The sequence below is a fragment of the Dermacentor variabilis genome, chromosome 3, assembly GCF_050947875.1.
Source record: "Dermacentor variabilis isolate Ectoservices chromosome 3, ASM5094787v1, whole genome shotgun sequence".
Lineage (NCBI taxonomy): Eukaryota > Metazoa > Arthropoda > Arachnida > Ixodida > Ixodidae > Dermacentor > Dermacentor variabilis.
Genome location: NC_134570.1, coordinates 11,019,279 through 11,045,441, shown reverse-complemented (window position 1 = coordinate 11,045,441; position 26,163 = coordinate 11,019,279). Strand labels below are relative to the sequence as shown.

General features: G+C 47.6%; 1 protein-coding gene across 1 annotated transcript in view; it reads left to right on the top strand.

Moving 5' to 3' along the window:
• Positions 1-4,767: 4,767 nt before the first annotated feature.
• The window catches only part of LOC142573885 (uncharacterized), a 64,629-nt gene continuing 43,233 nt past the window's right edge, over positions 4,768-26,163 (top strand). The window contains exons 1-3 of the mRNA XM_075683099.1: positions 4,768-4,943; positions 8,936-9,078; positions 21,724-21,874. Coding sequence (XP_075539214.1) covers positions 4,768-4,943; positions 8,936-9,078; positions 21,724-21,874 — 470 coding nt within the window. The remainder of the gene's footprint in view (positions 4,944-8,935; positions 9,079-21,723; positions 21,875-26,163) is intronic.

Genomic DNA, 26,163 nt, shown 5'->3' with positions numbered 1-26,163 from the left:
CATTAGTTTTTGAGTTTTAAAGTTTACAACGCGAATTGTCAACTCAAACATTATCTGCTCTTACCGTTTTCCTGCATCTCATCGAGAGTAGACCACCGGCTCAACGAATGCACGTACAAAGCTGCCAAACCAACCTCATAATCACATTTGAATGGCGCAGCCTCCGAATTGAAGCGATTCCCCAGCTGCATTGACAGCAATACTGTTCCTTTTCGATCTGTCTTGGTCTTGGAAGACAGTAATACTGTTCCTTTTCAATCTGCCTTGGTCTTGGAGGACGGCTTTGTGCATGGATCGAAGGCTATCTTCAATGACGCCAACTTTTCATGTGTACCCCGGATGGCCCCACGGCGCTTTATGCCGTCGAGAAGGGAGGGCCACAAGGAGCTGTATTAAGCCCGGTATTATTTAATTTACTCATCATCCATCTGAGAAGAAACCTGCCCCCGGCGTTAAAATCACACTGTATGCGGACGACATCTGCATTTGGAGTGCGGCGCGATCCCGCAGTACCACCCAACAACGTCTCCAGAGAACGCTAGCAAACATATCAGTCTACCTAAATCCAAGGGGTCTGAAATTGTCCCTCGACAAAAGCGTTGCCTTGGCTGTTACGCGGAGGTGCATGGAAAAATACCCACTAGTGTTGGGAGGTCGTGCCCTTCCATACGTCAATACGCAAAGGTTTCTTGGAGTGACGATCGATAGGAACCTCACATGGTCGCCCCAAGTGAGAAAACTGAGAAGATTTCCTGGGCGTCGCACGTATTCCGATATTTAGCCGGATCACAGTGGGGCACCAACTGTCGATCAATAGTGCTCCTCCATAAGGCATTATGGAGGAGCACCTGTTAAAACCTGTTAAATTAACGTAATTTTATTTTTCTTTTATTGTATTTTGTGCAGTCAAAAGTCTTTATACGATGATGTTTATACTGTATAAAACAATTGATGTGAATGCTGCTGTAACTCTGTATGTTAACTTCAAGTGATCCTTACGTAAACTTGTTACAGTATTACTCACATGTTATAATTATGATCAAATATGTATATATGTGCTGTGAACGTCTCATGCTGCCGATGTAAGGGCCTCCAGGGACCCAGTCAAGCTGCCTAGAGCAGCTTTTAGCCCTGAAGACCACCCAGAATTTTCTGGTGAAATAAACTTTGATTGATTGATTGATTGATTGATTGATTGATTGATTGATTAATTGATTGATTGATTGATTGATTGATTGATTGCCGACGTCGACGGAAGACTACGATATTACCTCCCGATCCTGCACAAACTGTCTCCCACGAGCAAGAGAAAACTTGAGGCAGCACGATACAACTGCCTTCGCGTATGTCTTGGCCTTCCGAAGGGGTTGTCGCGCTCAGGAACTGTAGCAGAAGCTGGATGCCTGCCTCTCGAAGTGCTATCTTCGCAGGAGACACTTCGGATTCACCTCCGTCACGTCATTCGTACGAAGACTCAATTTTTAAAGGATATTTCTAGAACTCGTGCTACATCTAGCTTTGGGCAGGCCGTCGGAAGCATATCTATTTCGATTCCTGCTCAGGCGTCACAAATTATGCCACAAAACATTTCACCATGGACACTGTTCCCACTGGAAATCGTGCCATATATACCTGGAATCAGTGCGGAAAAGAAAATGCCTCAAGCAGCGACTTATCAGATAGCCTAGAAATCTATGCACAAAGAATACGCAGCCGCAACGCACATTTTCACAGATGGCTCTACAACTCTACATCGTTCATCATGCGGACTTTTTGTTCCCTCTACAGGGCAACGATTCTCGTTTCGTCTTGAGCGAGCGACATCATCTACTTCAGCCGAGCTATATGGCATTAAGGAGGCCCCTTGTGTATGTACTTCGACAGCAGCCGCTAAAGACATGGGTAATTTTCACAGATTCAAAAGCAGCCCTACAATGTATGTGGAACAGGCACAGGCGTTGCAATAATCAACCTGCGGCATTTGGCATTGCATATCTTCACCACAGGTCTAATATTGCTGGGCATTGCATAAAGTTGCAGTGGATACCTGGCCATGCCGGCATTTCGGGAAATGAAAGAGCGGATGAAGCTGCCAGAAATGGACTCCAATACCGCAAGTTCAAAAGAACATTTTTTTACAAAAGCCGACGCTTCAAACATGACAAAAAATATGCCTATCAAGAAAAAGACCGCATCCGGAATCTGCCGCTTCACCAAGATAACTTCCTGCGTTACATTGACCCAGAAATGAGACCGAAAATTCCACGATCACTTCCTCGACACTCAGAGACATTGTACCATAGTCTTCTACGGAACGTGGCATACACGAACAATTATCTGTACTGCATAAGGTTTACCAATAACCCATACTGTGATAACTGTCGCAACTTAGATACAATGGAGCACATATTACTAGAATGCCCCGCGTACCACGACGAGAGACAATTTTTTGAGCAACAAATGGACATGCTTTGCCACGAACCGTTAACGTTACCGAGCATCTTAGGTCCAATGCCTGGCACTTGAAAACAGCGACGGGTTTTGGATTTATTGTTTAAATACCTGTCAGCAATTGGCCCAATAGGAAAGCTTTAAAAATTGCACACTTCATATACAAAAGCCTAAATTTACCCGCCATGTCACCTGTAAATATTAGTATCAGGTCCACTCGGACATTTCAAATTTATTTTTATCCTCTTTTTCTCCCACTCTCTTCTGGAATCTTTTAATCCCATTCCCCATCCCTATACAGAGTAGCATGCCAGCGGTCATATACGCGCCGGCAAAATTCTCTGTTTTTCTAATAAAGAGCCCTCTCTCTCTCTCTGTCGTATCTTGCAAAACAGAGATAGACAAGGAAATGGAAACTTGAAATGATCAACGCTCGTCGAACAAGGGACGTCTTTAGAGACATCGTGGGGCATGGGGACGAATGTAAGTCCCCTTGTAGAAACACGGTGGATAAGTCACCTGCTTGACAGCGTTGGCGAAGCTTGCGCTATATGATATACCACGTACCCTCACTCTCCTCTGTAACGCCAATGGACATTGACAACACGTTAAGTAAATAAAGAAATGGATCAACGAGATGGAAAGAATAAGTAGCGATTTAGCCCGAAAGGCGAAGTATCGATTGCGATAGCAAATTAGTAGACAGCTATAAAAGTAAGGATGATAGTAGTGTTATCGGCCGTATAAATTTGTAAATGTTCGCTTACTTAATAAATTAAGAAGCATGGTGTGACGCGCACACGAGGAGACATGAACACATCTCACTCGATGACCGCGAAAATTCGCTGTCAAAACGCTGTAGTGAGGAAGGGCAGGCGCAACAGCGAGCGGATTGACCTTCGGGCTGCCTCTTGCTTCAACGCAAACTAACAGGCGAAAACAGAGAGCACAAGAAGCTGTCAGCCCTCGTCGCACCTAGACTCTGTCCCCATCCCAGATCGCTTTCTAGATATGGCCCACGCAGCCGCGCCATACGCGGCAGCCGCCATAGTAGGATGTTCCCCTCCTTGCCTCGCCTCCTACAGGTCCTTTATACGAAACATCAAGGCTACGGTAGAAATGCATCTGAACTATCCGACAGACAGACAGACAGACAGACAGACAGACAGACAGACAGACAGACAGACAGACAGACAGACAGACAGACAGACAGACAGACAGACAGACAGACAGACAGACAGACAGACAGACAGACAGACAGACAGACAGACAGACAGACAGACAGACAGACAGACAGACAGACAGACAGACAGACAGACAGACAGACAGACAGACAGACAGACAGACAGACAGACAGACAGACAGACAGACAGACAGACAGACAGACAGACAGACAGACAGACAGACAGACAGACAGACAGACAGACAGACAGACAGACAGACAGACAGACAGACAGACAGACAGACAGACAGACAGACAGACAGACAGACAGACAGACAGACAGACAGACAGACAGACAGACAGACAGACAGACAGACAGACAGACAGACAGACAGACAGACAGACAGACAGACAGACAGACAGACAGACAGACAGACAGACAGACAGACAGACAGACAGACAGACAGACAGACAGACAGACAGACAGACAGACAGACAGACAGACAGACAGACAGACAGACAGACAGACAGACAGACAGACAGACAGACAGACAGACAGACAGACAGACAGACAGACAGACAGACAGACAGACAGACAGACAGACAGACAGACAGACAGACAGACAGACAGACAGACAGACAGACAGACAGACAGACAGACAGACAGACAGACAGACAGACAGACAGACAGACAGACAGACAGACAGACAGACAGACAGACAGACAGACAGACAGACAGACAGACAGACAGACAGACAGACAGACAGACAGACAGACAGACAGACAGACAGACAGACAGACAGACAGACAGACAGACAGACAGACAGACAGACAGACAGACAGACAGACAGACAGACAGACAGACAGACAGACAGACAGACAGACAGACAGACAGACAGACAGACAGACAGACAGACAGACAGACAGACAGACAGACAGACAGACAGACAGACAGACAGACAGACAGACAGACAGACAGACAGACAGACAGACAGACAGACAGACAGACAGACAGACAGATAGATAGATAGATAGATAGATAGATAGATAGATAGATAGATAGATAGATAGATAGATAGATAGATAGATAGATAGATAAATAAATAATAAGCTGTGTGCAGTGCGAAGCACGCCGTCTAAGCATCGTTAATCAAATGCCACTTGCAGCTGGTGGTGGTCGGTTGCCGCCGGCCTCCACACCGCAGGGGTCGTCAAATGTGAGCTGCAGCATGGCCGAGTTCGACGCTTGCATGCGGAAGCTCAGCAGCATCACCGAGTCGGACGAGCTTGCACTCGCCTCCACCAGGCACGAGCTGGACATTCTCTGCAGGTCTGTACAAGCATGCGCCATGACTGAAGTGCGAGAACTTGAGCGGCCATTATTTATTGCGCAGCAGGCACTACTGACTGGGCTTATTTTGCAGTTCTTAGCACCAATCTTGGCATAAGAGCCGTATGGAAGCTTCGATAATGAAAAAAATGAATAATATTTCGCTAAAGAAAAACGGTCAACAGGTTATCCATACAGACATGTGCAGAATCTAATTTGAAACTTGGTGTTTTCTTAGCAAACTCCCTCCCACCCGAAAAAGAATAAAGAAGGAAAGAGAAAAGCGTAGCCACTTACGCTCAGATGATGGCGATTAGACACGGACTCATCGTGCCTTTTGGCATCGATTCACCCAGCCCTTATTTGCTGTCGTCTCTAACACTTCACGGCACAGGGACAATGTAATAGGCTTTTATACTATTTTTGAGACGATGGCAATTCGGCTGTGGTTCAGTCTGTTTGTACGGCGAGAAGCAGGCATAAAGTAACATGCGATTCTAAACGAGTGGTCAAAGCTACGTTTTTGTTGGAACGACATCGTTGTACGCACTTGCAAATGCACGACGGTTTAACAAAATAGTTTGATACAGCTGAGCATCGCGAACTCTTAAAAACAACTACTTTACCCTCCATAAAAATTTAGATCCTTAGACATTTAGTTGCGCACTACTAGTTTGGAACCTATGCTTCTATAAATAAGGAAGGGTTGCAGTTTAACATGTTACTATAGCCATAACTGCACACATCTTTTGACTTTTCTTTCGTAGAGCTTTTATTGTGTAGGATGCGTTTATAAAGCTGTCTGATGTAAGAGGCAAATGCGGCACAGAAAGAAAAGAAGAGGACGATGGGCGCAGATCGCTCTGAACAGCACGAGCCTCCGAGGCGCGTGACCCGAGCTTTGATCGGGAGAGAAGCGGCGCTGCGCTGGCATTATTAACGTGGCTCTGGCCCAAGAAGGTTGGAGCGTCAGCATCGCACAGGCGACGGGAGCCATGGCGGTTCGGTCAAGCCCGTGACGCTGGCCATTCAGGCTGTGGCCGTCGGCCTCGGCGACGTTCGAGCGAGGCTCCTTGGACCTGCTGCAGCCTCTCACGGCGATGCCGGGCACTCCAGGAAGGAGCTCCCTTCAGAGGCAGACCAGCACGTACGATAGTCCCCGGGGCGTCTCGTCGGCACTCGAATAAGTAGCGGCGGAACCCGGCGTTAAGCCTAGCCAGGGGGGCCGGAGCACGACGTCACCGACAGAGTTCGGGACACCGTCATCCGAGGCGTACGAGCTGGCCGGCCGATACCAAGGCAGCAAAGCTTGCGTAGTCGGCGGGAGCACCGATTAGGACCAAGAGCTGACGCGCATCGGACTTGGGCGATAGAATTTGTAAGATAGATACGATAGATAGATAGATACGTGAGGCGATAGAATTTTGTAAGAGCATCCCTTTTCGTTAGCGCGCAGCCATAGGCTAGGCTTGCCGTACTTTCACGTGGAACGCGCTAAGGAATGACGTGGCCGGCAATAAGGACATGTTTAGTCACTTAAGTACGTGGCTTAGGGGCTGATGGCTCTTCATGGTGCTTTAGTTATTAGTTTTGCTTTGAGTTTTTGAGTATGGGTAAATTAAAATCTGTTTCCTGTGCTGCCCTGCGTCTCCCGACTCCATCTTTCCTAACATCCGCACGGCCCCGAGATCAGTGACACGCGACACATCAAAGTGTTCGCGTCAAAAATTGGCGAGCCTGCCAGGATTGAATCCGTACCAGGATACGTCCCACGATAGAATCTGTACCAGCATACGTCCCAGGATAGGATACGTCCAAAGATATTTTTAAGATTCTATTTCGGCCCTGTCACAAATCTTGCTAGTTTAGAGATGGAGTGGAAACGCCTGGCGGCGATAGCTAAAGATTTAAACCTTTCAAAGGACGAGGCGATGAAGTTATTCGAGTGTGCTCAACAAGAAAAAGAAAAACAACACGAACGAACGTGCGAAGAGCACAAAAGAGAAAAAGAAATTTTGGAGCTGAAGATAAAGCTAACAGAGATGAACGTGGGCTCTCGTGAAGGCACGAGTACGCCCGGATCGGCGTCATCCGGCTCACGTTCTTCCAGGCCAAGGCAGATTTGCCCTAGGAAATTGATGGCACCTTTCGATGAGCGGAGGGATGACCTGTATGCGTATTTGCATCGGTTTGAAAGGATAGCAATCGGGCAAGGCTGGGAGAGGAGCGACTGGGCTAACGCTTTAAGCCTCTATTTAGTGGGCGGGGCTCTGAGCGTCTTTTGGGCGTATGCCAGCAGGGGAGTCAATAGACTACTTCAGGTTGACCGCAGAAGGGTTGTGAAAGAAGTTTAGGCCACGTAAGCCTGAAAATTCTGAAACAGGCAAGCAGTTCGCGCGTCGTCTAAAAAATTATTTTGAGAGATGGATAGAGCTGTCCGAGGACAAAACGTATGAAGGGGTTCGCGTCAAAGTCATGGGTGAACAATTTCTTGCCAGGTGTCGCAAGAAATTGTAGCAACAAACGACGACGCAAGAAAAAGCACCCAAGTCACAGCGGGAGAGTGAAATTCGCCATCATGAAGACCGACAGAAGGCAGTTTTTTTAAAAACCTCCTGAAAAGGGGACCAATCTTTGTCGCGAACACCTTGGTGAGTCGCGTTTCACTAATCTCGAGGCCGTGCTGATGTTAGGAGAGGTGGAGTCGGGAGAGGCAGGGAAGCACAGGATACAGATTTTAATTTATCCATACTCAAAAACTCAAAGCAAAACTCATAACTAAAACACCATGAAGAGCCATCAGCACCGAAGCCACGTACTTAACAGTGACTAAACATGTCCTTATTGCCGGCCACGTCAGTCCTTAGCGCGTTCCACGTGAAAGTCCGGCAAGCCTAGCCTATGGCTGCGCGCTAACAAAAAGGGATGCTCTTACAAAGTTCTATCGCCTCACGTATCTCCAAGTCCGATGCGCGTCAGCTCTTGGTCATAATCGGTGCTCCCGCCGACTCCGCAAGCTTTGCTGCCTTGGTATCGGCCGGCCAGCTCGTACGTCTGGGATGTCGGTGTCCCCAACTCTGTCGGTGACGTGGCACTCCGGCCTCCCCGGTTAGGCCTAACGCCGGGTTCCGCCGCTACTTATTCGAGTGCCGACGAGACGCCCCGGGGACTATCGTACGTGCGGGTCTGCCTCTGAAGGGGGACGATTCCTGGAGTGCCCGGCACAGCCGTGAGAGGCTGCATCAGGTCCAAGGAGTCTCGCTCGAACGTCGCCGACGTCCATGGCCACACCCTGAATCGCCAGCGTCACGGGCTTGACCGAACCTCCATGGCTCCTGTCGCCTGTGCGATGCTGACGCTCCAACCTTCTTGGGCCAGAGCCACGTTGATAATGCCAGCTCAGCGCCGCTTCTCTCCCGATCACAGCTCGGGTCACGGGCCTCGAGGCCTCGTGCCGTTCGGACCAATTCGCGCACATAGTCCTCTTCATTTCTTTTTGTGCCGCATGCCTCTTACATATGACAAAAGCACCGCCATTCAACACACGACCAGATTTATGTTACCGCATATCGGTTGTGTACACTAACTGTGCTGGATGTTATGTATGTGAGTATAGACAGAAATAGTGCAAGCAATAGCTAAAGCGCGAACATAGCTAATCTAACTAGATAAGCTTTACACGTAATTTCTACAAGCTGAAATATGGAATCATCACGCAGGCAGGTTCCCAACACGGTGCGATTCCTAATCTACATGAAAGAGCCTACGTCAAACCATTATCAGCAATGCAGGCGAACCTGAATGCGCATGACACGCGCTTACTCGATCTATACATGCTTGCTCGGCCTTGAATTGACAGTGATAATAAATAGCGTGCCTAGAATGAGTATGCCCGAAGTGGTTCGTCCCTGCTTGCCTGAACAAGTGCGCATTGCATTGGGCCTTTTTCAACCCCTTTTGCCACGCTTGCAACGGGACCTCGCGGGACACAGCAAGTGGAAGGCGGGCCACCGCTGCGTCGACGAGCACATGTCCCGCTGCTCGGACAGACTCAAGCAGATCCTCTACAACGATGTGGTACACGGCACGCGTCAGGTCATGAATGAGCTGTGCAGCCCGGGACGTATGCAGAATGGTAAGTGCTCTTGGGGGAAAGAAATCCCCTATCTTTTCTTCCAAGAAAAGATAGGAGGAGTCAGTTAGCTATGTTCGATTTAAAGCACGATATTCAGCCAACAACACTGACCATGACGGAGAAAGAAGGAAAAATATGCGGAACCCACGCACCGTAGGAATCGATGTAAGCTAAGCTTTCTGTGTTGTTTGCTTCCATTGACGATAATTAGTCATGATATCGACGGCGAATGTTTGATTTCTTCAACATTTAGCCCAACACGAGAGTGGTGAGCTGATGTTAAACGTTACCTTGCGTGCACTACTGCTGTTTGTCTGCGTAGCACACACAACGCAAATGGGGAGTTGTTTGCTTGAGGCGTTGTGGTGTACCATACTCCATAACCTCTAATAAGGTTGGGCATATTCATCGTCTCGCATGCCACATCACATCGTCGCAGAAGTATGAAACATTAATTGAATTATGGCGCCCTACGTGCCAAAACCACAATCGGATAATCAGGTACGCCGTAGTGGCGCACTCCGCATTAATTTTTGACACCGTGGTGTACTTTAACGTGCCCTTAAATCTAAGTGCGGAAGCATTTATTATTTCACCCCTGTCGAAATGCCAGTGCCGTGGTCGGGATCAAACCCGCGACCTGGAGCAATACAAGAGCCGGAAAGCTACAGCGGCGGCACAGAAGTGTTGATTTGACGTGTGACAACTTCCGGGGTATCTCCTAGAACCGGCGGTGCGCTTAAATGCGGTTCTGCTTCTGCGCGCCCTGCGAAAGTTGTCTGCTTGACAAATTTACATGGCATTTATTTTTCAGAAGTAGCAGAAACGTAGCGTGCCGTGCTTTGAAATTAAATTTATCCCGTTTGCCAGCAACAGCTGTCGTGTCCTCACCTTTTCCCTATATCCCCCGCTTCCCCCCACCCCCGTATGGGAAGTGCGAGCAAAGAGAGGCAAGGCTGTTCACTGGTTTCGTGACTGGTCGGTTCTACCCATTGTCTGCTTCCTCTCCCCCTCCTCTCCGCGATTCTATCTAGCTTCGCTCTGGACTTGCTCGCTAGTAGAAAAGTAAGCGCTGCAATTTATGTAGTGCTTTTGCGGGGGATCGCAAATAATTACAGTTGCCAACAGGCTAATGTGGCGACTCCAAAGGTGCTTCAGGGGGCATTGTGCAGTTCGACGTGGTGCAAAGGTCCGAACGAGTTTCTCGCATCATCTTTCCTCCCTACCGCGCTCCTGACATGTGCACACACGCTCTGAACCACCCCCTGACGTGGTGGGCCAGACAGCAACAGCAGCAGAAGCAGCAGTGGGAAAGTCGAAGGAAGAGGCAAAGAAGCTTCGCCTTAAAAAAATTGACGTTTCTGTCCCCATGGGTGCCTTGTTCACAATAATGACACGTGTACTTGATGTTTACTTGATTGCAAGCAAGGCGACCGTGTGTGAGGGCCGAAATGTCAAGATTTGAAATAATAATCCTTCACATAGCGTTGGCGTCATGTTCCCGATTCTTGTCAATCAGTGGGAAGGTTCTCGACTGCAGCGGCGTCCAGCAGTCTGAGGAAACCCAAGCAGTGCAGCGCTACGAACACACGTTTAAAACGACGCTTTCTTTGCCTCTTCTTTCGACTTTCCAGTTGCCGCCACCGCTGCCGCTGTTTTCTTGCACGTGGCGTCGGGGGTGGTTCAGAGCGTATATATAGATTGCAGGAGCGTGGCAGAGAGGAAAGGCGACGCGAGAGACTCGTTTGGACCTTTGCACCGCGTCAAATATGCACAATACCCTCTGCAGCTCCCTGGACGTCACCGCAACAGCCTCTTGACGGCTGTACTTATCCGTGACCCTCTGGAAAAGCTTCGCAGAAGCTGCAGCACGTACTTTTATACTAACGTGCAACCGTCCAGAGAGCAAGTATATAGAATAGTATGAAGGAGGGGGGAGAGGAGGCAGATAATGGGATGAACCAATGCAGCCACAAAACGAGTCAATAACAACAGCCTCTTCGCTGGCCACTCGCTTACATGGGAGGAGGGCGGGAGAGGGAAAAGGCGGCGTGAGAAGGCAAGGAAACGCTACTACTAGAGTGCTCGATGTGCGCGCCCCCCCCCTAGGTACTCCAGCTACTGCTAGACACCACAGAGGTTGCGGAAAACTCGATATATTTAAGTTGAAGGTACGGTATATTTCTGCTATTTCTGAAAATAAACCCCATGCAAATTTGTCAAGCAGACAACGGGCTCACGGCGTGCAGACTCATAGCCGCATTAAAGCACCGTAGTGTCTAGGCGTCGTGCTTCAATGCAGCACTTCTGCGCACGCCATGGTAGCTTCGTAGCTATGGCATTGCATGCCATATTTCGACTCTGGCGAAATACAAAAACGCTCGTCTACTTAAGTTTAGGAACTCGTTAGCGAACCCCAGCAGTCAAAATTAATCCGTAGTCAGCCAATACAGCGTGCCTCATAAACCGATTGTGGTTTTGGCGCGTAGAGTTCCATAATTCAAGTAAACTTTTAACACTTTTGCCACGATGCGATGGCCAACAACAACGCCTCAAGCGAACATTCCTCGCTGTGTATTCTGTCTACTACGCAGACAAACATCAGTGGTACACGCACGGTAACATTTACCATCAACTCACCACTCTCGTATTGCACTAAAAGATGCAGAAATTAAATTTTCGTCGTCAACATCGCCGCTAATTATCATCAATCAAATCAAACAGGACAGAAAGATTCGCTTGATTACGTCGATTCCCACAATACGCATATTTTTGTTTTGCAGCAATTTGCCCCTTACTCTTTTTCTTATTTGCTGCATGCAGTCCCTCACTGTTATTGATAAATCCTTGCTCTCAAGGAAGCGGATCCGGTCAGCTTCAGCGAACTCCGAAAGAGTGAATGCCTTCCTGCATTATCTAAACGCAGAAGGAAAGCTGCACTACGGCGTCATATATACCCGAAAATTCCTCACCACTCCAGTATACTTTATGCATACAGCTGTTTTGCTCTTGAACTGCGAAAAGAAAAACAGGTGTTTTTTTTTTTGCTTTGTAAAGTTTGGATGTAGTATCTACAGTTAAACACAGAAAACTCGTTACAATAATCGTAATCAGTGCCCGAAGAAGAGATAGAGAAATTAACTTTATGGCCCAACCGGCTGATTGCCCGATGCCGTCGTCGCTGGTAACATATTCTTATGGCTTTGAGCAATTTAATTTTTGTGCTTCTAACTAACCGTACCGACACGTTTACAGCTTAAGATGACATCAGCCTGGGGTGCTACAGCGTGAAGCAATTACAAACTGTTTCTATTCCAATTATGGAACCAGCCCTCCACGACAGATAAAAAAATATTTCGGGCTACAACCCACGCCCCCCCCCCTTCCCCTTCGCCTGTCGGTCCCGCGACGTCAAGAAAACCGCAAAAACTCCTCATATGGTATGACCCGTAGACACTGAGTATGCATGATTAGACCGACCGAACGAAAACTTATTTCCGATGCCAGGCCTTTTTCGCCGTAATGCCACCACTATCTGTCAAACGTTTCTGGCAGCGCCAACTTGGACGCGACGTCACCAAACCGCGAGAACTCACCTCGCCAAAGTGATCTTTAAGCATTAAACATGCACCGAACAAAAACGTATTTTTTTTTTCGGAAATAGCCGGAGACTGGACCGTTCAATTCGAAAGGAAAAAGAGACGTCTGCACTCCGATCGCTCTGGAACATGCTACTCGGAGGTGCCGGTGAGAACCTATTCATTTGTGTATAATAAAACATTTTACGTGGCAGTATAACGTTGGCGAGGTCTTTTGACACGTATACATCGCTCTGCCTTTTCTTTTCTAGAGGTATCGTTAACATTCCGTTGCACAATGCCGCAGCGATTTCCCACCAGCCACAGCGAACTAAGCAAGCGAAAGCGGGCCAATCACAGATGCCGGCATCACGCTCTTCATCCGGTATTCTGGGGCGCTATAACGTAAAACTATTCCAAACTTTTCTATTCCAATTCTGCTGTCAGCCCTCCACGATTGGTCAAAAACATTTTTCGACCACGCCCACTTCACCTGTCTGTCACGCGACGTCAGGAAAACCGCGATACCTTCCCATCTGATATGATGTGTACACACTGATTATGCATGATTTGACAGAAAAAATAAAAACAGTTATTTCTGATTCGACGCCTCTTCGCCATTAGCTTCCGGCTATTGGTAAAAAGTTTACGGGCTGCACCCACTTCACCTGCCTGTCACGCGACGTCACAAAACCGCGAAAACTCACCGCGTCAAAGTGACGTGTACGCAATAAAGATGCATTAATATGCCGAACAAAACTGAATTTTCATCTGAACAGCCGCAGGCTGCCCCATTCCGAAAGGAATAAAAGATGGCTGCCGCCGATCGCTCAGGCGCTGGCTACTCGCACCTGCTGGAGAGCATGGGTGTATTTGCGTGTAATAAAACTTCTTGTGCGGACCTGTAACGCTTTCAAGCACTTTCGGCACGTTTACGACCTCATTCGGCCAACTCTTCTTTGCCGAGGGTCCGTTTTAGCGTCATTCTTAAGCTTCCGTTGCATGCCGCCGCTATTTTCGACCAGCCATCGCAAGCTAAGTAAGGGAAAGCCGACGAATCGCAGACGCCGACACCACCTTCTTCATCCGGTTATCAATTTTCAGTGCACAGGCTCGGCCCCATCAAATCCCTCTCCACTTGAGCGTTCTCCTCGCCTCTTGTCAGCCAATTAGATACGACAAGCCGCTCAATGTAGGCAATGTTATTCGTTTTTCAAGCAAACAAAAGTGACCTCCTATGAACGAGGAGAGCGTTTGATTGGTGTGTTCAGACAATCCCGCGGGTGACCGCTCGGTGCTTGCGTCGGTGGTGACGCAAATTTGACGTCAGGAGATTGGAATAGAAACATATTGGAATAGTTTTACGTTATAGGGCCCCTAGTTTGACTGCGCTAGCTCGGCCACAAACCCTCTCCACTTCAGTGTGCTTCTCGCTTCTTGTCAGTCAATAGGATAAGAAAACCTTTCAAGGTAAGCATTGCTATTCGCTTTGAAAGCGAACAGAAGTGACCACCTATAAACGAGGATAAAGCTTGATTCGCCGGTTCAAACAACGCTGTGGGTCACCGCCCGATGCTTGCGTCGGCGGTTACGTAAATTTGACGTCAGGAGATTGGAACAAAAACAGATCGGAATATTTTTAAGGTATAGGGCCCCTGATTCTCACGAAATGAGTTCAATATAACGCCAACAGCGACAGGAAATATCCTTTATTGCTGCGTTGCAACCGCCGTAATGGATTCGAGACTTGAACATCACGACCGGAAACACGCTGGTCCGCGAAGGGCGAACGCCGTGGCCTCCACTCAGTGAAGCGTAATTTCTCGTGACGCTAAATATCAGCTGCTTTTTGCACACAGTCGCGCCTCCAGTATATCACGTGTCCCGCCTTTCGAGTAGAGGTATCCTCGGTAGCATTATGCCACGTACGCCGCCGACATTCGCTCCGCAGCGGAGGCCGTCTTTATCTGTCGCCACGCAACACGAAGCAATGCAATACCAAAGAATCGCAGCAGCCAGCATCATTTGCAAAAGGCTGCATCCGTGACTATCTCTTGCGGTGTGACCCGCGCGGCAGTCATCGACGAAGCCATCAGTGCCAGCGACAACCACGGCAAAGGCGACACCATTGCGCGCCGTGCTATCTGCGGCTTCAGAACGAGTTCATCTCCGCAGTCGTGGAGAGCACCACGCAAGCTCTCTACTGCGAGCGGCTGTAGCGACGACAGAAAAAAAAAGATAGACCAGGTCGCATTGGCGCCCGTACAAAAGCCAGCGTCACAGAGGGGGTCATAAAAAAAGGAAATATCGGGTCACGATACCGAAACGCTGGAGAACAGGCATTCAGTTCGCGAATGCCAAAGGCTGCGAAGAGGATGGGGCGCGGAGCACGCGTGATCCCATACCATTTATTACCGTTTCTTCTTTTTTCTTTAAATTGAGAATCTTTAACTGCATTCCGTCATTAGCGATGCCCTTTCGATGTGATAAGGTGCCGATGGGAGAAAAGAAAAGCAGGCTCTAGGAAAAGTGTGCGGCTGAATGAAGGAAGCTAACAGATCACGGTTCCAACTTGGTGTTTTGAAGCGTGTATGGCCCTAAAAAAACGGGTAAAGGAAGATGAGTTATTGATTAAACAAGTAGAACAAGAGCTAGAATTCGCCCATTATAAAAGGTGGGTGATGAGGGAATTAGAGGAGGAATCGCCAACATAAATAATGGGAGTTTCAGGGAACCTGACCAGCAGGCCAACAAACTGCTCGTAAATGCTTCCTGAAAGTCAGCACTGCATAATGAGAAACATTCATACATTTCGCCAGCAGAATTTCCTCACGTATATGTTACTTGAAACTGGCGCTCAGCATAGGATTTTTGCTGAATTTATGACTTCATTAGTTGTGTTTCAACTCAGCAATTGGATCACTTTCCTTAATGTTATGCACTAATTACAAAATATTATACCGAGTAAAACCAGGACTGGCCTACATACTGCGGCGTAGATGTTCAAAGTCAGCGGTGCTGCTTCTCCATCTTGCAGCGAGTGCAAAGAAGTGGGCGATATAGAACATTTCATCCGGTCCTGCAAGCGCTCATGTCGTCAAAGGAGGAGAGTTCTGGGCAGCATGGAAAGAAGAGGATTTCCTCACGAACATGCCGGACAGTTGCACTTCTAGGAAGAAACGCAGATAGTACGCTAGGAAGTGCCACGCTTTCGTCTCACATTTCTCCGCGAGAGACGACTCATTGATACATGGTAGCATATTTGGTGCAGAAAGAGACGCTCAGACTAATTGCCGGCCAGGTCTGCCAGGCTGACCCCGCCATTATCAACATCACCACCACCACTACGACCAGAGAATCAACCGGAAAAACTTTGTTAATTAGCTAACACCACAATGATATTTGTCATGTAAGTAATGTCAGTCTGTTTAAATATTCCGGCTGGTGTTATGAATTGCGTGATCTGCGACAGAATGCTTCAATTCACGAGTTCCCACTATAAATCACCTGGTACACTTATGCCTCACATATTTCGTTAAATGTGTAAGTAAAAACTGCAAGGCATCGTATATACACAAGGATGAGTTCGCCAGGCATGTAAACGCCGAATTCATACTTTTGTGTGCGTGAATGCACGCGTTCTGATCTATTCACCTTTTATCAAGCTGCATACGGAGGATGAGCGCTCGACGCTGCATTGCCAACGGAGCGCTTACCATTCGTGCTGTTCCAGGCTGCCCCACGCATTCGCTCATCGCTGCCTTCGTCGGCATTGGACGCGGTATTCACCTGCCTTCAAGAAAACGCGCACCAACAACCCTACCTGGATGCAACAACCCTGCCTACAGTACCATCCGGGTGATAACCAGTTCTTCGGATGGCAACCGCGGTCATTCACCAGCAGCGATACTATCAGCGCAGGACATACAGAATATCTAAGCTGCTGCCCATGAACGCCCCCCCTGGGGCACGATGCCGCATTGGCAACGAAGTGCTTACTATTCGTGCTGTTCCAGGCTGCCTCACTCATTCACTCATCGCTGGCTTCGTCCGCATTGGACGCGGTATTCACCTGACTTATAGAAAACGCGCACCAACAACCCTACCTGGGTGCAACGACCCTACCTACAGTACCATCCGGGTGATAACCAGTTCTGCGGATGGCAACCGCGGTCATTCACCAGCAGCGATACTACTATCAGCGCAGGACATACAGAATATCTAAGCTGCTGCCCGTGAACGCCCCCCCCCCCCCCTGGGGCACGATGCCGCATTGGCAACGAAGTGCTTACCACTCGTGCTGTTCCAGGCTGCCCCAAGCATTCGCTCATCGCTGGCTTCGTCGGCATTGGACGCGGTATTCACCTGCCTTCTAGAAAACGCGCACCAACAACCCTACCTGGATGCAACAACCCTACCTACAGTACCATCCGGGTGATAACCAGTTCTTCGGATGGCAACCGCGGTCGTTCACCAACACCGATACTACTATCAGCGCAGGACATACAGAATATCTAAGCTGCTGCCCGTGAACGCCCCCCCTGGGGCACGATGCCGCATTGGCAACGAAGTGCTTACCATTCGTGCTGTTCCAGGCTGCCTCACTCATTCGCTCATCGCTGGCTTCGTCGGCATTGGACGCGGTATTCACCTGCCTTATAGAAAACGCGCACCAGCAATCCTACCTGGATGCAACAACCCTACCTACAGTACCATCCGGGTGATAACCAGTTCTTCGGATGGCAACCGCGGTCGTTCACCAACACCGATACTACAATCAGCGCAGGACATACAGAATATCTAAGCTGCTGCCCGTGAACCCCCCCCCCCCCCCCCTCTGGGGCACGATGCCGCATTGGCAACGGACTGTTTACCATTCGTGCTGTTCCTGGCTGCCGTGCTCCTTCGTCAGCATCGAACGCGGTATTCACCTGCCCTCTACAAAACGCGGACCAACCCTTAGATTGAATGCAACAGCCCTACCTACAGGACCATCAGGCTGATAACTAGTTATACGGATGGCAAGCGCTGTCATTCACCTTGTCCCATCCTCCCCTTATTTTTTTCCTCTTTGCGCTAAGTAGCAATAGTTCCTATGGTCCGTAGTACAGTATGAACCTACTAGCCGAGCAACACGTATTCTACATTGAAATCACGGAGATTGTTTGCCTTTGCCTTTGTCTATTTTACAAGATAGTCTATAGTGCCGATCATTCAACAATGACTCTTGCACAACCTTGCCGCATCTCACGTCGTTCAAACAACCATCCAAGTTTCCCAACCCATTTTTGGCAGAACCGTCTCACTTATTCATCCGTTCTGCCGCAGGCTATCATTCACCAGAATGCTTTTCAGGAGTACGTTGTGAACATACGTGATCCAGTTAGTTTTAGAGCCGAAGTAATGGCCAATTTATTATAATTGCTAGTACGTCATTAAGTATTGTGTAATGATGTTTTACTTGTTACAGAATTATGCTTTTCCGCAATGTCATCTGGGAGAGTCAGGGTTCGCTGCTCGTACCCTGTCTGGTGCACCGTAACTAGGTTTGCCGAATCTGTGAGTCTTGCGGTAACTGGTGCAGTGCATTTTTATCATTCTCGCCGCCTTTCCAGCCAAAAGCTACACAGCGGCGTCACAGTATACCGTTGCTGTGACATAGTTACTAGCACGAGCAAGACTAACGGAAAAAAAGTTGCGACAGGACAGAGTGCCTGTCCTTGCGTGCTCTCTCTCTGTGGTCGTTTGTTTGCGCAGTCATAAAACTGCTTGCTAATATGCACCAACTCGCCCAACAAGAAGTTATACGCTAGACTTAAATTGACAAGCTTTATTAAGAAAAAACATGCAAAGGGGTCACCGTATGCTCAAATAAATGCGCAGACCGACGCATAAACGAATGTGCCGCGTAGGAGACAACCAAATGCGCAATGAAACCGACAAGCGCCCACAAGGGCTTAATAATAATAATATTTGGGGTTTTACGTGCCAAAACCACTTTCTGATTATGAGGCACGCCGTAGTGGAGGACTCCGGAAATTTTGACCACCTGGGGTTCTTTAACGTGCACCTAAATCTAAGCACACGGGTGTTTTCGCATTTCGCCCCCATCTAAATGCCGCCGCCGGGATTCGATCCCGCGACCTCATGCTCAGCAGCCCAACACCATAGCCACTGAGCAACCACGGCGGGTGCCCACAAGGGCTTGCAAAGCCTTCACCAGATTCTTCCCAAGGTGTAACACTTCTTTATCAGTGAGTGCCAGTGATGGAGCGCTTACACATTCATCAGCGCATTCATCACATTCATCAGTGTTATACCTTATGAAGAATCTGGTGAATGCTTTGTAATGGCATGTTATGGGCGCTTATCGGCTTCGTTGCGCATTTGGCTGTCTCCTACGTGACAGATTCGTTTATGCGTCTATCTGCGCATTTATTTGACCGTACGGTGGCCCCTTTGCTTATCTTTTTCTGAGCGAAGCTTGTCGCCATGGTTGCTTAGTGACTATGGTGTTGGGCTGCTAATCACGAGGTCGCGGGATCGAATCCCGGCTACGGCGGGCGCATTTCGATGGGAGCGAAAAGTTAGATTTAGGTGCGCGCTAAAGAACTCCTGCGGGTGCAAATTTCTGGAGTCCCCCACTACGGTGTGTCTCAGATCGGGTTTTTGGCACGTAAAACCCCATTACATAAGTTGACGTCTAGCGCTCTGTCCTCTTTTTTTTTCCTTAGTCTTATTCATGCTTGTAACTATATCAGAGCAACTACATCAACACCAGCTGGCCGAACTTTCTGCGTCAATTTCCCGTTCATTTTTAGCGAATGCTAAAGCGCGCTTCACACAAATAACTAAACTGTAAACGCGACAAACATCATCTTTGCGCTGGGCATCTAGTTTCGTTCAACTGAGCCTATGTGTGCACAGATTCTATACACAGGCAAAGAAGAATTGGAACGCGCAAACGCCGTCAGCGAAACAGCAAAATTTCAAGAACGCCACGATCTTGCGCGGCGTAGGAGGCGGCACAACTCGCGCGGACGACGCCTGCTGAATGCCGGAAGCACAACTTTGAACGCAGTGGTATTTTAAGGCGAAAGCTTTTCTAGGCCCATGGTGAAGTTTGTGTCAGCCGAAGCTCTGGCATCCCATGTGTCGGACCTTGCCACGGGAGTAGGTTCCGTTAACAGCGCGGGATTGGCTTATTACCTTCCACGACATCTGCCCACACTACCGATCAGACCGTTTAACCTTTCCGCTACTCATGGGCAAATACCCGCGCAGGTGTGAAGTTCTGTGGCGACAGCTGCAAACTCGCACTTCTCCCTCCCCTTCATCCCTCCATTTACCTGTCTCCCTCTTGCAAATTCTGCGTCTCTCTCAAAGCAGACTTAAACCGCATCATGAGGGGGTGCCCTAAGCACCCCCTTCCCCCTTTCCTCAAGTAATTAATATCTAGTGAGGAGCAGTGGGAGGCTGCCTTACGCAACTCGAGCCCCAACCTTCAGGAGGTCATCCTGCAGTGGGCTGAGAGGATAGAGGAGGTATACTTGAAGTAGTTTCTCCCCCACCCTCTATTCTGTTGCCCCCTTCCCTTTAATGAAGGATGAGTAAAGTTTTCATCATCATCAGCCGAAGCGTCATCACGCCATATGAAGACAGGTCAAAGAATGAAAAATTATTGAAAGTGACAGTTAGTGAATTATAACGTTATAATATAGATATATAGAGGTTAATAATGACTAGTAATGACTTACAATGACTACTAATGATTTGTAATGACTACTAATGTCTCCGATATGACCAATATGTCTGACGACGGCTTGTAATGACCGCAATTGATTAGAAATGTCTAGTAATTAGGAGTAGTGACTAAACTGACTAACAATGACTTGTAGTGACTACTAATGACTACAAAACGACCAATATGTCTAACGACCAACTGTAACGACTACAATTGGTTAAAATGACTAAAGATGCTTAGTAATGACCAGTAACCACTAATAATGATTGAAATGACTTGTAATGACTACTAGTGAGTATAATACGACCAACATGACTAACGACGGCTCGTAATGACAACAACTGATTACAAACGACTAAAGATGCTTAGTAGTTAGCAGTAATGACTAATAATGACTGAAATGACTTGTAGTTACACAAATTTGTCATTTTGTAGACATTACAACTTGTAAAGACTACAATTATTAGAAATGTCTATAATGCTTAGTACTGACCAGTAATGACTAATGACTAAAATGACCTGTATTGACTACTAATGACTACGATACGACCAATATGTCTAACGACGGCTTGTAATGGCCACAATTACTTACAAACGATTAAAAATGCTTAGTAGTGAGCAGCCATGACTACACGAAAGCAGAGAAAGAGAAGAGGCAGAGAGAAAGAGGCGAATGATAAGAGGAGGAGAGTAGGCTTTCGCCGTTCACCTCTTAAGAGAGATCATAAGAGACCCTGTAACTTTTTTATAATTTTTAACACATGGAATATAATGAACATTGTTACCGTTTCTGACACGTTTGTGGCCATTGATAGAGTTAATATCGCTCGTGACGTTTACCCACATCTAGCGAAAAGTCGTACGAGAGCGCTATGGCGTTATCTGCAGCATCGACTGCAGGAGTTTGACAGAGCCATAGGGAAGCATGACAAATTTTTTAAGCGACATTGTACGTTCCCCAACGCATCTAACTGAGCAATGTTTTGCTCAGGTGTTCACAGAAGCATTGTATCGCGTCTATAAGTACGATTTATTACCTTACTCAAAGAGCTTGCAGGACCCCCTAAAACTTGTACTTCTCTCTTTCTTTATTACACTTAATCTGCGCCCTTAGAATATGACAATTAGGCTGTTCTACAAAAAAGTAAAGAAACAAAAAGCCCAAATGACAATGCTGTATCAATTTACTTGTCAGAATATAATCCGCGCTAGGTTCTTGCTCGAAACGATGCTACGCTGAGGGCGCACAAACGTTGCCAGCATCTCCTAATCATCATATCTAAAAATAAAGAAAAACATAGTCATTCATTCCCTATCTTGCAGATTACCTTCGGCTTGCGCCGTGTTTCAAGAGCCTGTTCGTGGAAGGTGGCAAATGCTCGCAGAAATACAAGAGCATGATCCAGTGGTCCAAGGCATCCACCGACATGACAGAAGCCGCCAACGTCGAGGAAGGCCTCCGCAGGACCTGCTGGTACGTGTGATTGCTCTGCAAAAGTCTTCCATTTGTGTAGCTTTTAACCGAAGTGAGGCGCAGTTGCATGGCGGACAGTACCGTAGTTTTCCTGCCAGCCTTGATTTATCACGAAATGAGCTTGGGAAGCACAGTTCGCACTCCCAACTTGGGGAACTGTTCTCCCTCATTGTTCCTGGAGTGGAGGAGGCTACCTGTGAGGGAAAGTTAATTCAGAGCCCGTATTTGCATTTCGTGAGAAATGCCTTCGTTTCCTCATTATCGCCGGGGTCGGCCCCGTGGCGGCACCAACAGTAATACCAGGCCCAGTCAAGTCCACTCCAGCCCAATGCGGTCGCGGTCGGTCGGCTTTCTACTAAGGCCCTGATGCATTCTGAGGGAAACAACCTGATTTCACCGATTTCAAACACGCGCTAACTCTTCTTATAAAGTGCAAAAGTCAACATATAAGCTTCACCAGGCGATGCACACAGCATAAATTACGCCTCACTCGTAATACGTTGCCCAAGGTTAATCATTTGACGCGACGCACAATCATCGTCATCGTTTCCACTAGCTCTGAAGAAAACTGACTAGCGAAAGCCCGTGATAACTGCATGTGCATAGGTGTGGCTAGTTATGCAACATCAATGTAACAAACGGCGCTTTTCAAGGAGATGGGTAGCAATTAGTAGTATAAAACGCCAGATTGAATTTATGCGTATGCATTTCAATGAAGGAAACAGGCCTGGTGTATAGTGTATTCTGAAGGAGATCATTTGCATTAAATTTTCCAGCTGCAGAAATTATGGCAAGCGCGCGTGCCCCTGAACTTGACGCGGCTTACCGCTGAGCATTGATAACAGCGCGGCAGTATAGGTTCTGGCGCAAGCGCGTATGGGCCAAGTCAAACGCTTCTCAATGGAAAATAATCAAAATCACCACCCCAGCGCTCCGTACAGATGGTTAACCAGCGAAGCTAAAACGTGTGGCCCCGGCGTTCATCACTGGGTTAATCCTGACGGTTCATTAAAGGACATGCTTGGTAGGGTACTGGATCCTCGGTACGCAGTTGCTGCGTGCGCTCCGCTGCACGATCCTCTTCTTGTGTCGGGGCTGCAGCATCGGCACGGCGTAGCCGAGCTCATTCCCCGATTGTGCTCGCGGCGTTGCCGATTGAAAGCTGCCTGCTCCACAGGAGTACGTACGACGCGTAGCCTACCCATTTCGGAGCCGGGAAGAAACTGCTGCGCGCGTGCTCGGCTGCGACGGGGAGCAACGACGTCACTATTGGCGCAGCCAATCGCGCACCTATCTTTGACTTTTTCGTGCGCGCATTTACATGGGGTTGCGCCAGCGGAATTTTTGACGTAGAGGCGACAGACGGACGGACGAATAGGCTAGCCATATACAGTTTCGCTGTAAAAAGCTGACAGTCACTTTAGCATACGCTAAAGAGGATGAAGGTGAGAGCCTGCGCATTCATGAGAGATTCGTTCGAATAGGTTGTTACTTCCTATTACTTGTTTTCGCCCACCAAAGATCATGAGTCCATCTGCCTCAATTAACTTTTTAATTAACTGCGCCTTAACTAACTTCGCCATAATTAACATCAAAGACCGTGGGTTGGAGTGCCTTAATTAACTCTACCTTGATTAACTGTACCTTAATTAACTTCGCCTTGCTTGACACCAAAGGTAGTAGTTTCGACTCTCGACTTTCACGATATCAATTATAATCCAACTTACAGCGCTTGTCCTTGTCGCTTCTTTTTGTGCTCCGTGTCAACTCTCGCGCTGGTTATATCCTCATGGAATACCAACTAGCCCGATCTCACACCTTGAACATAGACCGGTTCGGCCATCTCTCCAAGTTGGGTCGCGGGTTCGAGTACCTTAAGCTTACCTAAACACCAAAGTTCGTGGGTCAGGTTCTCGACCTTCACGATGTCAATTGGAATCCAACTTGGAGCTATGGCCCGTTTGCCCAAATTCAATCGAACCAACTTGGAGCTTGAATTTGGGTGCCATAACGCCGGACAACGGATTTTTCAACCCATGAGCCATCTGTGACTTTCACCTTAAAAATGACATTTAATGCGTATGCTGGTGATGGTGGCAGTAGTGATGTTGCTAGAGACATAATTAGCCAAGCAGGCGTGGCCGGCAACTGCTCCACCTGAGAGTCCTTTATATGAGTCATGAATACCCATTCCAACCTGTCACAGAAATGCGAGTGAAATGTAGTCCTTTAAAAAAGTTCTTTATTATACATGTTCATGACGAAAGACTTTTCTTCTCATGTTGTCCAAAAGTCCCTTCCTTTAAACGCAGGAGTGCTTGCTAGACCAGATGAAGTGCTGTTTATCGCCCACTTCCTTCTATACAGGAGTGTAGGCCAATCTTGTTCTTACTCTGCATAGGAAGGTGGCTTCCAAACGGCGAAGTTGCTTTAGGACAAAGGCCGACGGGCTGGTTCTAATGTGGACGAAAAGGGACACGGCTCCTCTCTTCAGGGAGTTGATGATTCACCGGAGCTGTGCCTTTAAAGCGCCTCATCAGGAATAACATTTTCTTTTTCATTGGCAGTGATATCAATACGTGAAGTATCCACTGATACTAATACTCTTAATCCCTTTTGTTACTATTTCTGCACGTGAAACCAGGAGCCGACGACAAAACTTGTTTGGAAGTATGCTAAGATGTAGTTCTTGAATGGCTGACTTCTCATCCGAGAGTATGACGAATTTTGTGCGGGTATGTTCTCCAGTTCGCAAAAGCAGCAACAATACTAGCATGGTCTGATATGGTTGAATAGACCACGTGGTCAAAATGGCTAGACCATGCCACATCGACACAAAGACTTCAATAAGCAGCGGCACAGCTGTCAGAACCTACCCTTATTTATTCGTCAGTGTAGAGATGGAGGTCGCTGGGATAATTTGCCGTAGAAATCCTCGAGAACAAAACAGCAGGCCTCAGAAGAACGCGTCAATCGCTCAGATTGCTACCAAGAGATATTAGGGTCGCAAATAACGTCCTCAAACATTCGTTGAATATATATATATATATATATATATATAGGGGTTTTCTTCAAAGTTCAGCACGCAGGACCCGACGTAACATACGCAGGAAAGAGACGACGAACTTTTTGGAAGACTTCTTTTACTTAACGTTTTCGGCTGGTGGACCAGCCTTCGTCAGAGTACAGTAACGCATGTACAACACATACACAGCTTTAAAGGCACCGTATCACGAGCTGAGGGCGCGCTATCTACACTGACTAGACCATACACTGCGCATCATAAATCATTATCATTGCGCATTATAAATGATTGTCCATGACACGCATTTTGGAATACACAAAAAATGAAATGCAGATGTGTTCACGATACAATACATAGAAACATCACTCTCAAGTAAGTGCCAGCGGTTACAATGGTTATGTGTAGTGAAAACAAAATGACTTACACATGCAGATACAAAGGCGTGATGTTTGGCACATGGCATCTCTAAGTGCAACCTCGAATTATCTAAAAAAGTAAAATGTGAAGCGTACAACTTCGAGCCACAGCGACATACGTCAAAAAAGCCACATGTAAAATAAGACAGAAAAAAGCTCTGAAATCATGTGTGTACACTGTGTGGGAACTGTATATTTGTGCTCAATCTAAAGTTGGACAGGTTAGTTTTCCTTTGTTTTCATTTATTCCAGGCGAGACAGTGTTAAATTTGTGAATCAGGTAAGATTCGCGAAGCTCGCGGTCATGGTTGGTGCGGAATCCAGATTCGAGTATTGTTACTTTGAGATTATTAAATGAGTGGCCCGGCATGTTAACAAGTTTCGAGAGTGGTAGATTTGGTTGGGATTTGGCATGTGACCTGTGGTTGTTAAAACGGATCCTGAAAGGTGTTTCAGTCTGGCCTATGTATTGCATGTGGCAAGTGCCGCACTCGAGCAAGTACACTACGTTATATGAATCACAGTTGAAGCTGCCTTTAATAGTGAACATGAATTGGCTGGCTGTGCTGGTGGCAGTTAATGTAGGCGTTATATGAGCGCAGACTTTGCAACGTGGTTTATTGCAGCGGCTGCAACCGGACGGGTTAGACGTGGCGATTTTTGAAGACGTTAGTATGTCACCTATGTTTTTCGAACGTCTATACACGACACGAGGTGGCTCAGGAAAAATGGCTTTTAACCTGTCGCTTTGGGCAAGAATGTTATAGTGTTTTCGGAGTATGCCTGAGACCTTAGGGTTAGATGCGGAATGTGTGAGTATCAAATTAGTCGACTGGGAGCCACTGGGC